Here is a 17,210-nt window from a genome sequence, read left to right on the forward strand (position 1 = left end):
TGGAAAACTCTGCATTCTAGTATTAATATTTGAACATCTTTAGTATTACCAAACTTTCTACCACTTGCCAAGAGACCACATTTTTCACTGATAATAAAAAAATCCTTTTAAACATTCACATTCCTTTCATATTAATGCTTAATGTCTTGTGTTTAAATATTACATTTTTAAAAATCAGAAGGATGATCCACCAAAGATCTTTGATTCATAATATGTAATTCAACTTCTTTTTTTGATATTCATTACTCAGATTAGTGAATTTTTGATTTATTATCGATGTTCCTGTTGTCCTGAAATCAGGTCTAATTCTTGTTTCAATTTCATCATTATAGTCGATTATTTACCATTTTAAATTTTTTTCCCTTGTACTGCTCTTGACTTATGAACACCTTAGCATTTAATTGTAAGAGGTTATTGAAATCTGTTATATTTATTAATTCTGGATAGATGGATGGATGTATGGATGAATGAATGTATTGATTGATTGCTATTAAACCAGCACAGCTTGACCAGCTGTATCTTGTACAATATTTATTTGTCTACATGTTAAAAAAGTAAATGTGTTAATTCACACTGAAAACATAAATGAATTTATCCTTTTAGTAATGTTATGTTTAAATGTGCTAACATTACTTGATAATATTAAGAATATTTATATACATATATTATTAATGCTTACCACAAAACGTCAAAGCACTTCTTCATTGCTGGTATCGTGTCCTCAAATATTACTTGCCATTAGTTGAACTCGTGCATTTGTTAATTCTGTTCTGAAAACAAAAAAACTTTCTGTCTGCTTGACTCAGTATACTATGTAAAGCATCCTTTTTTCACAATTATGAATAGTTATCTTAAATTTGGATCCTCCTTACTAAACATGTTTACTTCATTGAAAGTGTCACAGTCGTAAATATATATATATATATATATATATTTATTTATTTATTTATTTATATATATATATATATATATATACTGTATATATATATATATATATATATATAAATAAATAAATAAATAAATATATATATATATATATATATATATATATATATATATATATATATATATATATATATATATATATATATATAATGGAATTTATACAGCTGAATAGTCTTATCTTCTGTACCTCTTTATACTGGTGCAAGTCAGAGTTTCAACTGATATTCCAATATTACTAACTATAGTCTTAGCATTTCCAAGAAAAGTATGCCACTGGTATGTACAGTATATTTGAGACAGACATAAAGCTCTGCTTGCTAGTAGCAACATTGAACAACTGGTTTATTTTCCTCTCTGTAGTACTCACACCTCATTTTATCTTCCAGTTCTTTACAGGACTACAGTTTATGATTTATGTTTGCAACTCTTAGTCTCACTCAACAATAAGACAAATGATCAATTCACTCATTTTTTACATTCTACACATTGGTTTAATTAAGTTTACTGGTATTGTGAGGTTACTGTACAATGACTAATATCATATGAAGCACCATTTGCATTGACAAAAACATTCTTTTTATTTTGTCAACAAGACTGAAAACAATCCAGTGGTAAGTGGTTATTTCTGGAATATGAGGAAAAATATGTAATATTTCTACTTGTTTTCTTAACACAAGGCTAAGCAAAGTTAACACAATACTTGTACATTTTCCTAATAGAAAGCAAATAGACTGGCTAAGTTATATTACTCTTCAATTGATTTTTGTTTGTTGTTTTAAAGTAAAATTTTTCGCATGAGCATGTATAAGGTTTCTGAAATTAGCACAGAAAATGAATGATAGGCCCCTTACAGTTGCGCTGAGAGACAGTATTTATTTACAAATCTTTTCCTGTTTTCATACTGTGTGGAACCCCGACTAAACAGACTTTTTACCAGCATTAAGACAGATATTTATACTTTTAATTTATCACAGAATTTTGGTTCCTCTCATTTAATTTTGAATCAATAAATTGACAGTACAGAACTCTTAAAATTGGTGGCACCTTTTGACTAAAAAGCCAAGGGCTTAACATATTTCATTCAGACAAACGTGCCCTGGATTAGCTAAATTCCTTCAACAGTTTAATTTTATTTTCCTTTAAATGTTAATTAAAAGTACAATACATTTGTTGGATATAATACAGTAGCATCCATTGTTCCTTTTTACTGGACTCGGCTTGATTCTTCTTTTGCTTTTTCTGCCTCTTTCAAAGCATTGATTACAGGAAGCCATGGTGATGGCAGCTCTGGCAGAGTTTTCTTTGCCTGGTTCAAGTGACTGATGGCTGTATACAGGCTTCCACGTGGGCCTGTCTCCTGTTCAGAGTAATACATCTCCAAGGCAGCAGGAGTGCAGTGCTTGTGCTGTGGAAAAAGAAAGTGCAATTTATTAAGAATCACGCATTATTCAATGCATAACATTCTGAGCAACAAAAAATATTATACTGTAAAATATATTATATTGTAAGGCAGCATTTCTTAACTCTTGGGTTAACAACTGCTACTGCCATTTGGTCACGAGTTGCTATTGTTTCTAATTGTAGTGGGTCGCAGTGGGTCATGAGTGGCTTGCGATCACACTCAAACTCATCTTTGATAATCATGCTTGATTCACCATGGTGGGGATTAACACACCCATCCAATGATTCAAGCTCAACTCACCAAGGGACAATCCCATCCTGTTTGGGTCACAAAGGCACTTACTGTACATGGAAAAGGTGAGTCACAACACCAAAAAGGTAGAAAAACACTGTTTGTAAGGCGTATAGTTATTATCTAAAGTATGATATTCATCATATTCTCCATCTATCCAGTCCTCCCATCCATCCATTTTCTTAACCCTCTTATCTCACATGAGGATCACAAGGAGTCAATCCCAAAAGTATCAAAGCTGGAGTTAGACTGGAAAGGACACATGTTCATACCATCCACATTTACTCATAATAATAAGATCTTGAACATAATATCAAATTGTAAAGTGAAAAACATGCAAATGTTCACATTATTCAAACTATAATTAATCATCACCTTTTGAAATGTGCAGAAAGTGGTCATGATCAAAGCAATTATGCTATTCTTTCAACTAAAAAATGAGCTTGTGACTATCATACAAGGGATGTTTAAAAAGTTTCCACACTTTCATATTTTCGTTGGAAAATGTGAAGGCAGGAGGAGTAGTAATTGGGCATTAAAAAGTTGGTACGATGTTGGGAAAATTGCATTGCAAACGAAGGTGACTATGTACAAAAGTGATGCAATTTGTTTTTGAAATTCTTAATAAATAGAGTTAAAAAAAAGTGTGGAAACTTTTTGAACGTCCCTCATACAAAGCTCCAAAATCTCACTGCTCAGGATACCTGTTGATGACATTAACTTACAGTACATCTTCATTATAAGTATGCTAAACAAAAATTAATTTACCTTTGTGGATACTACTTAGTGGAGCTGTCTCATTGGATCTAAGACTATATCAGTTCTTAACTTTTCTATTCTGTTTGGTAGTGATACTAGAATTTCTACAGCAGCTTTCAATTACCATCGGTTGAATTGTATGAAAACTCTTTTAAACATTAGAATTTCCAAACTAAGCCAAGGACTTTTGCCTTTTAGCTTACTTTGTATTTCAATTATTTTGAATGTGTATTTTATTATATTTATCTGTTTTGTAGGCTCTGGCTCTGTAGTCCTGAACTGGATTGTGTGGGTTTAGTAATGGCTGGTTGGATGGAGAAAAATGTTTTTTTGTTATCTTGTTACACAGCATTCTTTGTATTATAATGCATTTTGTGCTAATGATCACTTTGAAAAATACCCGCCTGATAAAGGTTTTGCTAAATGGTGAAACTGGTATGTTTATATTGCACTGTCAAACAAACACTTCATATCTACAGGTGACGCAAGAAATTAAAAAAAAAAAAATCGATGCCACTGCCAGCTTTGAGTGATAGCATTTACGTTAATCAATAAATTAATATCCACCTCTTTTGATTGCTTTCAAGTATGAACTGGTTTCAAGACCGAATTCCTACAGGAATTTAGAAAAATATATGCTAGTAGACATGACAACAAGTCAACAGCAAATTAATTTTAGATGTTGCAGGACATTGTTATGTTGTCATTGTAACCACACAATAATAAAAAATAATGTAACAGCATTCTGTTAATTCATTAATATGTTTTTGAGCCTGCCTAATTGAATTCATGGTTACAGAGGTTTTTCCTTGCAGCACAGGGAGCAAGGTAGAAATCAATCCTACATTGGCCAAAGATATGTTATTTTAAACTTCTTTAATTTATGAACATGGGTACAATGAAATGAAGAATATAATTTTATTCTCATCATGTGTCCATATTTGTACTATCCATCCATTATCCAACCCGCGATATCCTAACCACAGGGTCACGGGGGTCTGCTGGAGCCAATCCCAGCCAACACAGGGTGCAAGGCAGGAAACAAACCCCGGGCATGGCGCCAGCCCACCGCAGGGCACACACACACACCAAGCACACACTAGGGACAATTTAGAATTGCCAATGCACCCAACCTGCATGTCTTTGGACTGTGGGTGGAAACCGGAGTACCCAGAGGAAACCCACGCAGACATGGGGAGAACATGCAAACTCCACGCAGGGCGGACCCGGGAAGTGAACCCGGGTCTCCTAACTGCGAGGCAGCAGAGCTACCCACTGCGCCACCGTGCTGCCTATTTGTACTATAGAAAAAAATATTTAGTACAGTCAAAAAAGCAACCTGACAATTTTGAACTGCTAGCAAATGCAGTTTTCTGAGATAACTAAAAACTACTTTTGCCTCCCACATTAATGCAAATAGCAAATTATAAATTATACAATGTCAGTCAAAAAAGCAACCTGACAATTTTGAACTGCTAGCAAATGCAGGTTTCTGAGATAACTAAAAAACTACTTTTGCCTCCCACATTAATGCAAATAGCAAATTATAAATTATACAATGTTTTAATAAAAGCAATTTCAGGTTAATAAAAAACAACTGTTTGCTATATAACCATTCATGGTGTCAAAACTTTTTTACAGTTTAGTTTCACACACTAAGAAACAAAAATGCACCTAATTAAAAACCATTTTAATACAGGATTATTATAGATTAAAGTCTTCAAGTTTAAAATGAAATCCACATAAATTCCAAACATTCCCAAAAGTACAAAAGCTGTAATAAATGTGTGCAAGCTAACTTAGCTCCACTAAAAGATTGGCATCTCTCATGAAAAAGCAAATAAACTGAAGGTCATGCAGATAACTGAAAGTAAGTACTTAGCAATTCTGTTTGCAATAATACAGATAATGTCAATTGTTAATAATGAGAATGAGTTTTTTCCTTTTCATGTTTGAAACCCGAATGTCAGAATATGCTAATCACCATTGCTGCCACCAACATCAAAGGCCTAAGTAAACCTGCAGGGCTTTAATTACAGTTTAGTCACAGTGAGTCTAATTAAAGGCACCCTTGGCCATATTTACATGCCGTAGATTTTTTTGTAAGAAAAATTTGACTCTCCTGAGAAAACTTGGAGACAATCTTCTATTGCTGTAGGGATAAAGCTGTCTTTCTACTTGAATACACGAACAACATCTTTACTGAGATGTGACGAGATCAAAAGGCATACAATGAACAAGACTGAAATGCCAATAAATTGTTAATTTTATTCAAGAATTTTGAAAATGTAGAGTTTTATGGGTCTTTACTGAAAATATATTGGGAATAAGAAGCCCTGCTTTTCAGAGAGAGAATTTCAATCCATATCTTCAAAAGAAACAAGGGAAGTTCTTGTAGAGAAAAAGGTATTTCTTGGAGTAATATGAAGAAAGTGGCCCAAAGCAAAAATAATTTCAATTTTATTTAGTAAACACGTAGAACTACTAAATTAGTTTTTTGTTTCTATTTATTTAACATTTATACCAGCACTTTTGAATGAAGGATTAAATTCTGAAAATTCTATACAATACAATATACAATACATATACAATTGTGTTTACCAACTGTCCACAACAGCTGTTTAAAGTATATATCATTAAATCAATTTTGCAGATTAAACTACAGTTTGGTGTAATGTACATTTTAAATAAAATGTCAGTTAAACCAATCTATGATCTCTGTTAATTCCTTCAGCATTTATTCAGCTTTCAGTATTACTAATATTACCTAGCATGACATCAAAAATAAAAAACAGGCATATCTGAGTTGCAGTGAAAGAGGTCTCTAGAGAAAACTGTTTAAATTACATTACATGTATGGAAAGTATTTTATTCACACAAGAATATAATCAAAGCCTCTGTCACAAAATATAGAGCTGTACAGATAATAAGGGCTTGGTTTAGTAATAATCAGTTAGACAGCTAACCCCAGATACATATTAAATCTATTAAATGTGATTTTTTCTTAAATGTCTAAAGGACAACACAAATTCACTGATATATCAATTAAGTCTTTAAAATATCTGAGAATAGTCATGGTAATACAAATTAGGAGAGGACAAAAATACCTATAAAACACTTTAATTGTAAGACTATTCTTAAACAAGCACATTAGGTTTTGACAAAAAAATTTTGATTGAAACTATGCATAATAATAAAAACAACAACAGAAACTGGAAATGATTTTTATGATCGTGGCTTGGCCAGAAAAAGAACAGATTATTTTAAATCAATAGTCATCTCAAACTCATATTTATGTTGAATATGATCCTGGAGGAGCAGCTGATTGTTTTGTTAAAAATAAACAATTAGTTATTGATGTATGCAGTAAAAAAATGAAGCAAAGGTATAATCTTGAGATAACCTCTAAATAATTGGGGACACGGGTATTGGAAGTAGTACTGAATGGTTCACTAAATTTAGGTGGCAATTTTCCGCTTATACTTTTGGTGGATAGCCAAACTTTTTAATGAAGTATAAAAAATAAGTTTTCCATCCACAAATTTCCTGTAATTTCTTTTGTCAGTATTGGACTAACCACAAACTGCAAATATCTTTCTTATGAGAAACTGAAGTTTACTAAAGTTTAAATTCATTTAAATTTTAAATAAAGAGATTTCAAAAGAGTGAATTATGAAACATTCTACCAATGTCAAAATGTACACCACAGTAATTTTTATTGTCATCTTAAATCTTTCAGTTGGGCATCCAGTTAAGGAAAATGCTACAGTAGAGAGAAACAGAATTACTATCTTTAGAATAAATAATTTTCAAAGCTATTAAACAATTATTGACTTGTAACACAGATGACAAACTATGTTAAGAAAAACTTTTCAGCTAATCCTAAAAGGGAGGGTTGTTCTTCTCAGTGGCATAAACCATCATGCTTTAGAAAAGCATTTCACATGCATAAAATCATAGTATACGCATTAGAGAATGACACATCTATAACAATTTATGGACATGCCAAATCACTGTGAAGAATAGACAAAATAATAATTGATACACTTGTTCCAATGTGATCATAGTAAAGGAAAGTTTATAATTCTTCATGTATTATTTGTGTGTGTAATCAAAGAAATTAAGTAAAGAACAATTCTTTGTTTAAAGTAAAAACAGCCCTAATTGCCAAAGTTAAACACCTAATAAGCTATTGTTTAGATTATATCCTCAATGTATTTCTCATAGTTATATTCTCAGAAACAAACATCCATCCATCCATTTTCCAACCTGCTGAATCCGAACACAGGGTCACGGGGGTCTGCAGGAGCCAATCCCAGCCAGCACAGAGCACAAGGCAGGAACAAATCCCGGGCAAGGTGCCAACCCACCACAGAGCACACATACACACACACCCACACACCAAGCACACACTAGGGACAATTTAGAATCACCAATCTACCTAACCTGTATGTCTTTGGACTGTGGGAGGAAACTGGAGCACCCGGAGGAAACCCACACAGACATGCAAACTGCACGCAGGGAGGACCCAGGAAGCAAACCCAGTTCTCCTTACTGCGAGGCAGCAGCGCTACCACTGCACCACCATGCCGCCCAGTCAATCAATACAAAACAAAGCAATATGATAATCTCAATATGAAAGTAAAGTCCTCGGATAAGCAGGGAATATTTCCAAAAGCAAATATATGGATTTAGGAAAAGTAGCTGATTTTGCAAGAAACAAGCACAATTTAGCTGCCTAAAAATGTCTGATTTGGCAACAAACATTCAATCAGGAATAAAAGGGTATGTTTGCCTTTTCTCCAGTTCTGCTCAGTATAACACTCACTGCACACAAAAATGAGTATTTCAAATTATTTTAGTAACTCTTGTTGTGCAGAAAGATAAATGTTGATAAGATTTTTTCACTATGTATTATCTTAAAAGTTCAAAATAGCACGTTTTCTATGTTATATATATTGAAATGTTAATGTACTAGTTCTGATATAAAACCTGCTGTGATGTCTTCTAGTGATCTTCTCCTTATTTTCCATCTTGATGTACAATAGTAAAAGATGGTACATCATGCTACCTCTTACAGTATAAAAGAAAAATAATTTAAAATATAACAGGCGTGCATAGCATAGACAAGAAAAAGATTTTGCTTGACATTTTGAAAAACTTGTATGCAAATTTCGACATTGGATCCATTATTAATAACTTGGTATATGATAAAGATTTTGGCAGCTTTCAGATCACTTTGAATATGACCATTTTGTAGAGAAATATGCAAATTACTAACAATTCCAGCAAAGAAAATAAACAAGCCTTGGGGTAAGCAAACATGATCCGATAAATATTAGTTACAAGTTGTCAAAAATTCTGAGTTTTCATGTCAAGCCCATGTTTAATATTTTATCTAAGCTGCTATTAAATCAGGTTTCCTTGCATTTGGATAAATTGAAAGAAACTAAGGTTTACACCTGAAATTTACTAAGGAGACACAATATGGAAACACAGATTAGACTTGCCTCTTGCTTAGCTTGTTTAAATTTTCCAAATTAAAATCATCTGTTCTAACATAGTAGAGCCATTTTAATGTAAATGCTTCAATTGAATGTTTTTTCTTTGACTAGATAAACAATTGAGACCAATTTGCATGGATTCTTCTGACAACTCTTTGACAAAGTGATCTAAATACTTGAAACAGAAGCTGAAGACTTATTTTCCTATGAATCAAAACATTGCTCTCATCAACATTAAATGGACGAGTTGATGAAATTCTGCATTTTCAAGTAGCAACAAGGTAATTTGTTTGTTAAGTCTTTAAAAATCATTTTTAAAAAAGCTGCAATGATAAGTTCCCCCACTTTTAACTCTGTTATTAAAAACATTCAGCTCATTTAATTCTATGTTTGAAACTGAGTACTTGTCTAATGTTACTACTGTCTTTTGTCTCTAATGTCCAAATATCCATCATTGTTATTCCATAAAGTAAATGTCTAATCAGAATACAAACAGAAACTAATATACAATGTTTCAGATACTTTAGTGTAACTGAACACTGCAAGAAATAACAGTAGCTTCCTAGATCATCATTCTTGAATCAAAGGATTGGTTGAGTGTTAAGAGGTACCATATCAAGACAAAATTGACAGCTCTATAGATAAAAAATATGAAATCCTATGAACAACAGGTTAATGAATTCCAGTTTTTTCACTTGCTTTTCATGAATATGATTAATTAAACTGGCCCCTGCACACAAATTCTAGATGTGCTCATCACTCTTATTGAAGGGAGAGATTAGAATCATAGATGCAAAGAGGGCTTGCCAGGTCACTCAGTCAAAGTTGGTAGCAACAAGTCCCACCATAATGAGAAACAAATCCAAAAGGATTATGGAAATTCAAAATGCTTAAAAAATACTAGAATAAATACTTAATAAACAATGAAATATGTGAAAAAGAATCAGCGAAGAAATGTAAGTGAGCTCAGTTTGAAACAGCTGTCTTGTAACATCCTCCACAGATTATGTTTACAAGACCAGGCAGAGGGCAGGTTTGATTATTGAATTAGTTTAAATGAAGATGTGGATACAGTTATTGAAAATACAGCAAAAAAATGAGTTAAATGTCTTGGCAATGATGAAGGAAAGTTATCCATTAAATGCAACATTAAATATAAGAAGAGCACTTTAAATTTTTGATGGACAAGCAACATATACTACTGGAGAGATGCATGATGAGATTTAAATAAGGTATCATGAAAGACAAATGGGGAGACCTCACTTGGGGTGTAACATCAGCTTCTACTAAAATGGAGCAAGCCTTACTGATAATGAATAGGTTCTTTGTGCAAAAGGATTAATTCAACATGGGAGTGAACCTACAACTGGACAGTAACAACTGAAATGGATCGAATTCTCATTTCAAGCTTTTAAATTTCTAGAACACTAGAGATTCAATCGTTCGTTGTAAGAATGGTGTGTAATTTAGACACTAAAACACAGGTCACAAGGTTTTGGTGTCATGTAAAAAGAAGAGTAGTAAGCAGCAAGGCAACCCAGAAAATTGAAAACGTTTTGTCAACATCAGAAGAAGATTGGTGTGGTTGAGTGTCCAAAGCCCTTAAAAGAAGTGAACATTGATTTATTAACATGGCTGTTTTATCTAAGCACTGTGTAATAATGTATTATCCAAATATCCAAAAAGAGAAAATAAATTTGTGATAGTACAAGTCAGGCCGGGTGGCATGGTGGTGCAGTGGGTAGCGCTGCTGCCTTGCAGTTGGGAGATCTGGGGACCTGGGTTTGGCTTCCCGGGTCCTCCCTGTGTGGAGTTTGCATGTTTTCCCCGTGTCTGCGTGGGTTTCCTCCGGGCACTCTGGTTTCCTCCCATAGTCCAAAGACATGCAGGTTAGGTGGATTGGCGATTCTAAATTGGCCCTAGTATGTGCTTGGTGTGTGGGTGTGTTTGTGTGTGTCCTGCGGTGGGTTGGCACCCTGCCCGGGATTGGTTCGTGCCCTGTGTTGGCTGGGATTGGCTCCAGCAGACCCCCGTGACCCTGTGTTCGGATTCAGCGGGTTGGTAAATGGATGGATGGAAGTCAGGCCATTTACTGCATTTTCCACAGAAAGAAAATTATCGTGGTGGAACTATCTAAGCCAACAGAAATATCAAGGCATGTTATCATGGCAGGACTGAGCAGCCAAAATGTGAATGCGTTTAAGAGATTTAATTAGTGGGCCTCAAAATGGCAATACTAGTTCTTGGAGTACAGAGCAGTCAAGACAGATGGATTCCATGACTGTAAGGATAGATAGATAGATAGATAGATAGATAGATAGATAGATAGATAGATAGATAGATAGATAGATAGATAGATAGATAGATAGATAGATAGATAGATAGATAGATAGATAGATAGATCGATCGATCTTTGGAAAGACAAACGAGCATGCTGGCTGGACGAGGAAATGGCTTCTGGCCCGGCTGAAGTTAATATAAATGATAGACTATTGGAAACTGGTGGACGGGAGCAGTTCTGTCCCCCATATGACAGGAGGCAGTGGTTCTCCTGTGGAGTACCAGTTTGGACACCCACCGTGGTACTTGGGAATTGGAGTCCAGAAATGCAACCCTGTTGGGGTCCTCGGATGTTGTTAAAGGACACTGTCAGGATAGAATCTCCCTGGTTCCCCTATGGATATGGATTAAAATTCTCACGCCTATACTACAAAACTGAAAATATGTGGTACAATTTATGACACATTTGACTTTCAATAAAAAAGTCAATATCTCTGCTATATCGGTTTTTAAAATAGACACCTCAGTAGGCAGAGGTGGGTAGTAACAAGTTACATTTACTCCGTTACATTTACTTGAGTAACTTTTTTTACTCCGCTACATTGGGCAACACTCAAATCGTTACTTTTTTCCCATTATATACGCTATATTTTGCCAGAGAGAAGCCGCCAGTGGATCTACTGCATGACTGTTTCACCTATCAGACGTAGCAACAATAATCACAAGACTCTGTTTCACCAATCAGACGTAGCCATGCAGTCACATGACCACACACAAACTATGATGGCATAGCGGCACAAACTCCTCACAGACAGCGGACAGGGAAAGAAAGAATACATGAAAAATGAGAGCCAACTCCTGCTGAAGCTTAACCATCACTTCACTGAGTGAAGAACAAACATGTTTTAACCAAACATGCACAGACACAGACAGTCAAGGTAAAGTGAGACTTCTTATACGTGCAAAAGCAGCATTGTTCTAATGTTATTTTCTATCAGCTGTGCTATTTGGAGGGCAAGTGAATATGCAGTATTATACTGTCAGTGTACAGTATATCTTGTCACTGTAAGTAGTTTGCACTGTTCAAATATACATATTACCTACTGTAGGTATTGGCTTCAAAAGCTTTGTTGTGAAAAACTGAGATTTGGAACTTTGTGTTATTTGTGCATCTTTATTTTGTAAAAATGTTATTTATTTTTACTCATTTTTTATTTGTATTATTTGGAAATAGTAGAATTTGCACATTATTTTATATTTTTGTCTGTCTTATTACAACATTTCTAAAAAATAAATAATTTATTATGATCAAACAGTTACTCAGTATTTGAGTAGTCTTTTCACCAAATACTTTTTTACTCTTACTTGAGTAATTTTTTGGATGACTACTTTTTACTTCTACTTGAGTAATATTATTTTGAAGTAACGCTGCTCTTACTTGAGTACAATTTTTGGCTACTCTACCCACCTCTGTCAGTTGGTGAAATTCTGTCACCGGAAAGTGAACTATATGGAACACTGTTTTGTTTTACTGATCCCTATATAATTCATAAGGAGACAGTTAATTTTTCATAATATATCATATGAAAAAACTAAACAACATTAGAATGCAAATGTGCCATAGCAACTCAATTAATAAAAAAAGATCCAGATCATAAAAACAAAAAAATATATATAATAATTATACATTAATGCTATCAGTGTGGAATGTCTTCATTTAGTACTTTCCAGTATGGCCCAATACATGCCACAAAGTAATTTATGACTTAACTTTTGGTTGCTGGATAACACATATTTCCTAATTTGGAAAGCTGCACTACTCATGTGGAAGAAGTACTTAATGTCTGGCAGAAAACACTCCTGGATAAGAGGGAACACACCAGGCAAAGAGCACCACTATTCATCCTCTAAACCTCGTCCAAGGCTTCTGCTTTAGAGATGATGATTGGACTGGGGAACTGATTGTAGGAAATACAAACATACGTGAAGTGTTTTTGCCAGGCTTAAATAGTTCAGGTTTAATTGGTCGTCTAATTGATTGTGGGTTGTTTTTCCTCTTGAATTGCTCTTAAGAAGACTCTAAAATTAAGTATTGTTTGTACCTAAAGTAAAACTACATTATACAATGGATGAACTAAACATTTTTATGCAATTATTAAGATTTTAATTATGGCAATTAAAATATGATTTTATTGTATAATATTAGGTACTAATGGCTGTATATCAAATTATTTCATTCTAAACAGCAGCACATTTACCAGAGCTCATTTCTGCCAAAAAGCTTACAAACATTGTGTCAAATTCCCATAATTTTAAGATGCATAAGTCAAGATTCAACTAAATCTTGAAAAGTAATCAAAATTCTTAATTCTTCAACAGAAAGGGTTTAACTGGATCTTGTCGGGTACATTACAAGGAAGTAGTAAGAGTTATACAGTCAGTAACTTTTTCCATTTCTACCTTTAAAGTGGAGGAGGAAGCCCATGGGATGCGTGTCACCACTTTTGTCATTCCCCCACAAGACCCAGCTTATTCAGTATTTAAAGCATACCACTGTCAGACATCATCATTGATTTTGGGACCAGCTTTGAAAAACTCCAACAGGATACGAAACTCCACCTTTGGAGCACGGAAAAGATGGAAACAAGCTGTCTGAGTTGAAGGTATTGATTACCTCACTCAGGGTAAATATAAATGATGCAAAGGAGGATATTAAGGAGGACATAAAGAAGGATATAGCACGAATACACAACAGAATAGACAAGATGCTTCTGGATATAAAAGACCGAGAGTTACGTTTAAGCAATAACTGTGAATCAAATCTTAAAAAAATCTAGGATACAGGAAAATATGAGCAAAACCGAGAATAAAATCAGAGTACTTGGTGCTCACCTGGAAGAAGCTAAGCAAACATTATTACCGATAATGAAGAACAAAAGTTGAACAATTGACATCTGCCATCGATAAAAAACCAACTGCTGCAGAATCCGAATGCAAAATGCTTGGTGATAGATTTTCAGCATTTGCAGATAGATATCGAAGGAATAGATATCGAAGGAATAACATCAGAATCAAAGGATTTCCTGAAAACTGTGAAAGTTCAAACAGTGTCAAATTCATAGCTGAACTATTTTCTAAAATAACTGGAAAGGACTTTAGATTGCACAGTAATATTTCAGCAGCTTATTGCATACATGGATTGAATGCCTCAAACCCGAGAAGTCTGATTGCCTGATTCAACAAACTATAGCTTAAACAAAATTTGATGTTGATTCTCAGAAAGAAAGAGATTACATTTAAAATAACTATTTGTATTTTCCCAGATTTCCCTCCTTCTACAGCTGCCAAATGAGCTGCATTCTACGACATTAAACAATGCTTATGCAAAGCTGCAATCAGATATAGCCTCTTGTTTCCAGCTAAACTAAAAGTGATTGTTGATGACCAATGCCATAATTTTAGTTCTCCTAAAGAGCAGACAAAGAGCTAAAAACACTGACCCTGACATCATTTAAAATACGAACATGAGTCACATTGTGTCCTGGTAATCATAACATATCTTGTTTTAATCCTTACCACACTGCTGTTGAGGGTTTGGTTTGTTTTGGAGTTGCCTTGTCTCTTGGCATGTCAGAGGACCGGGACTCTGTGAAGTGTGGTTTAACCTCACTTGGGGTAGGGTTAGGGGGTTGGGGAGAGGAGAAAGAGAGCAAGATTTTACTTATCTTTTTGACCCCTGCAACTATAAGTGCCAAAATAGCAATACTGTAAGCTCCTTAGTCATAATACCTGGTAATAATATGAAATCAGTGTTAACTCTAATTTATGAAGCAACACACTACTTTTACTGAAGATTACAAATTGTCCTCAAAAACTCAGAAGCAGTGTCTCTCTGACCAAATAATGAAATTTGTAAGCTGGAATGTCAAAGGTCTAAATCACGATCTAAAGAGAAAAAACTATTCTCCCACCTAACAGGCCTAAATGCAAAGATAGTAGTTTTACAGGAGACTCGCTTAACAAGTAAGGACCGATTTCAATTGCCAAGTGATTGAATTGACCAAATTGTTCACTTCATAGTGATGGGTAATTTATCCAAAGTAATTTTGATAAACATATATGCTACTAATGTGGATGATAGAGATTTTATCCAAAATGATTTTGCATCAAATTATAATGGGTGGAGACTTTATGTTTTAAATCCAGACCTGTACAGTGACAATAACATGTAATACCACAAAAAGAATCACAAAGTGTGTAATGGATCATAGCTTATCAGACCCATGGTGATTCTTAAATCCAAACTCAAGACAATAATCCTTCTTCTTACCAGTACATCATAGTTACTCAAGAATTGATTAGTTCTTTATCAATAATAACTTATTGCCCACTATTAAATTTTGCAAATACAACACTATTGTTATCTTTGATGAGGCCCATCTGATTTTGGAACTTGAATCACCATGTACTACACACTCATTTTGCAGTTGGCATCTTAACACCCTATTGTTAGCAGATCTGAACTTTACAGAATTCACATCCAAACAAAATGATTTTTTTAAAGAGAAATGCATCCTCAGATGTCTCTGAATTTATTTTTAAGAGGACAGACTATTTCATATCCTTCCCATTAAAAAAATATATATATATACAGGTGCTGGTCATAAAATTAGAATATCATGACAAAGTTGATTTATTTCAGTAATTCCATTTAAAAAGTGAAACTTGTATATTAGATTCATTCATTACACACAGACTGATGTATTTCAAATGTTTATTTCTTTTAATGTGACGCTGCCGCCAAATACTCGCAGAAAAATCCACAAGTTCATAGACACGCTGTTGCTAAATACTCGCAGGCAAATCCACAAGTTCATAGAGACACTGTCGCTAAATACTCACAGGCAAATCCACAAGTTAATAGAGCTTCTGTTTCTAGGTACGATTCCAATGATGAAACCGGCTCATACGAAAACAACAAAACAGTACACATTGGATCCATGGATGTTGACTGTGAGTATTGTCAAGCTCATAGGTGGAAATGTGAGTCTCCTGGTTTGTGCTGTAACGGTGGTAAAGTCTCTCTCACTCCTTTACATAAGCTTCCTGACCTTCTTGAGGGCCTGTTAAATGGCGAACATCCTCAAAGTGAGGATGATCGATGAAAATTGATCAAATACATCTGCAAGTATGTTAACAAGGGAAGTGACCAGGCAGTATTTACAATACAAAATCAAAATGACGAATTATCTCGATACGAAGCTGGGCATTACATTAGTAGCTCTGAAGCAGCCTGGCACATTTTCTGTTTTCCCATTCACGAACGTTACCCTCCGGTCGTTCATCTTGCTGTGCATCTTGAGAACGGACAAAGAATTTATTTCACAGAAGGCAATGTTGCCGATACAGTACACAATCCACCACAGACGACCCTTTTAGCATTCTTTGACCTTTGCAACCACGATGATTTTGCAAAACAACTTCATTATAATGAAATTCCATCATATTATATGTGGGCAAACAACATGTTTCGTCGGAGGAAACAGGGGAACACTGTACCAGGACATTCGGGAGTGAAAAAAGCTAATGTGCTGGGACGGTCTACACTGTGCACCCGAATAACTCTGAATGCTACCATCTTCGACTGCTGCTCAACAAAATCACAGGTACCACGCCTTTCAAATCTCTCAGAACAGTTGATTGTGTCCTACATCCAACCTATAAGTCGGCCTGCAGGGCACTTGGTTTTTTACACGACGATATCAACAGGGACGAGAGTCTACAAGAAGCTGCTCTGTCTCAGTCACTTCAAAAGATCCGTGAACTCTTTGCTGTCATGCTGGTGTTCTGCCAAATGGAAAACCCCTTAAACCTATGGGAAAAACATAAAGACAGCATAGCAGAAGATGTTAGGAGACAGACTGAAAGAGATCACATACGGATAGAAGTCCACCAGTGGTTACGTTTGATCTATAACAAGTGTCTACAGTTGCTTGAAAGTTGCGTGATTGCTATTGGAGGTCAATCTC

General features: G+C 34.6%; 1 protein-coding gene across 1 annotated transcript in view; it reads right to left on the minus strand.

The window, feature by feature from the left end:
- Window positions 1-2,055: 2,055 nt before the first annotated feature.
- Window positions 2,056-17,210, minus strand: part of caly (calcyon neuron-specific vesicular protein) — a 120,326-nt gene continuing 105,171 nt past the window's right edge. The window contains exon 5 of the mRNA XM_028795600.2: window positions 2,056-2,350. Coding sequence (XP_028651433.2) covers window positions 2,150-2,350 — 201 coding nt within the window. The 3' untranslated portion in view covers window positions 2,056-2,149. The remainder of the gene's footprint in view (window positions 2,351-17,210) is intronic.

The sequence above is a fragment of the Erpetoichthys calabaricus genome, chromosome 2 (genome assembly GCF_900747795.2).
Source record: "Erpetoichthys calabaricus chromosome 2, fErpCal1.3, whole genome shotgun sequence".
Lineage (NCBI taxonomy): Eukaryota > Metazoa > Chordata > Cladistia > Polypteriformes > Polypteridae > Erpetoichthys > Erpetoichthys calabaricus.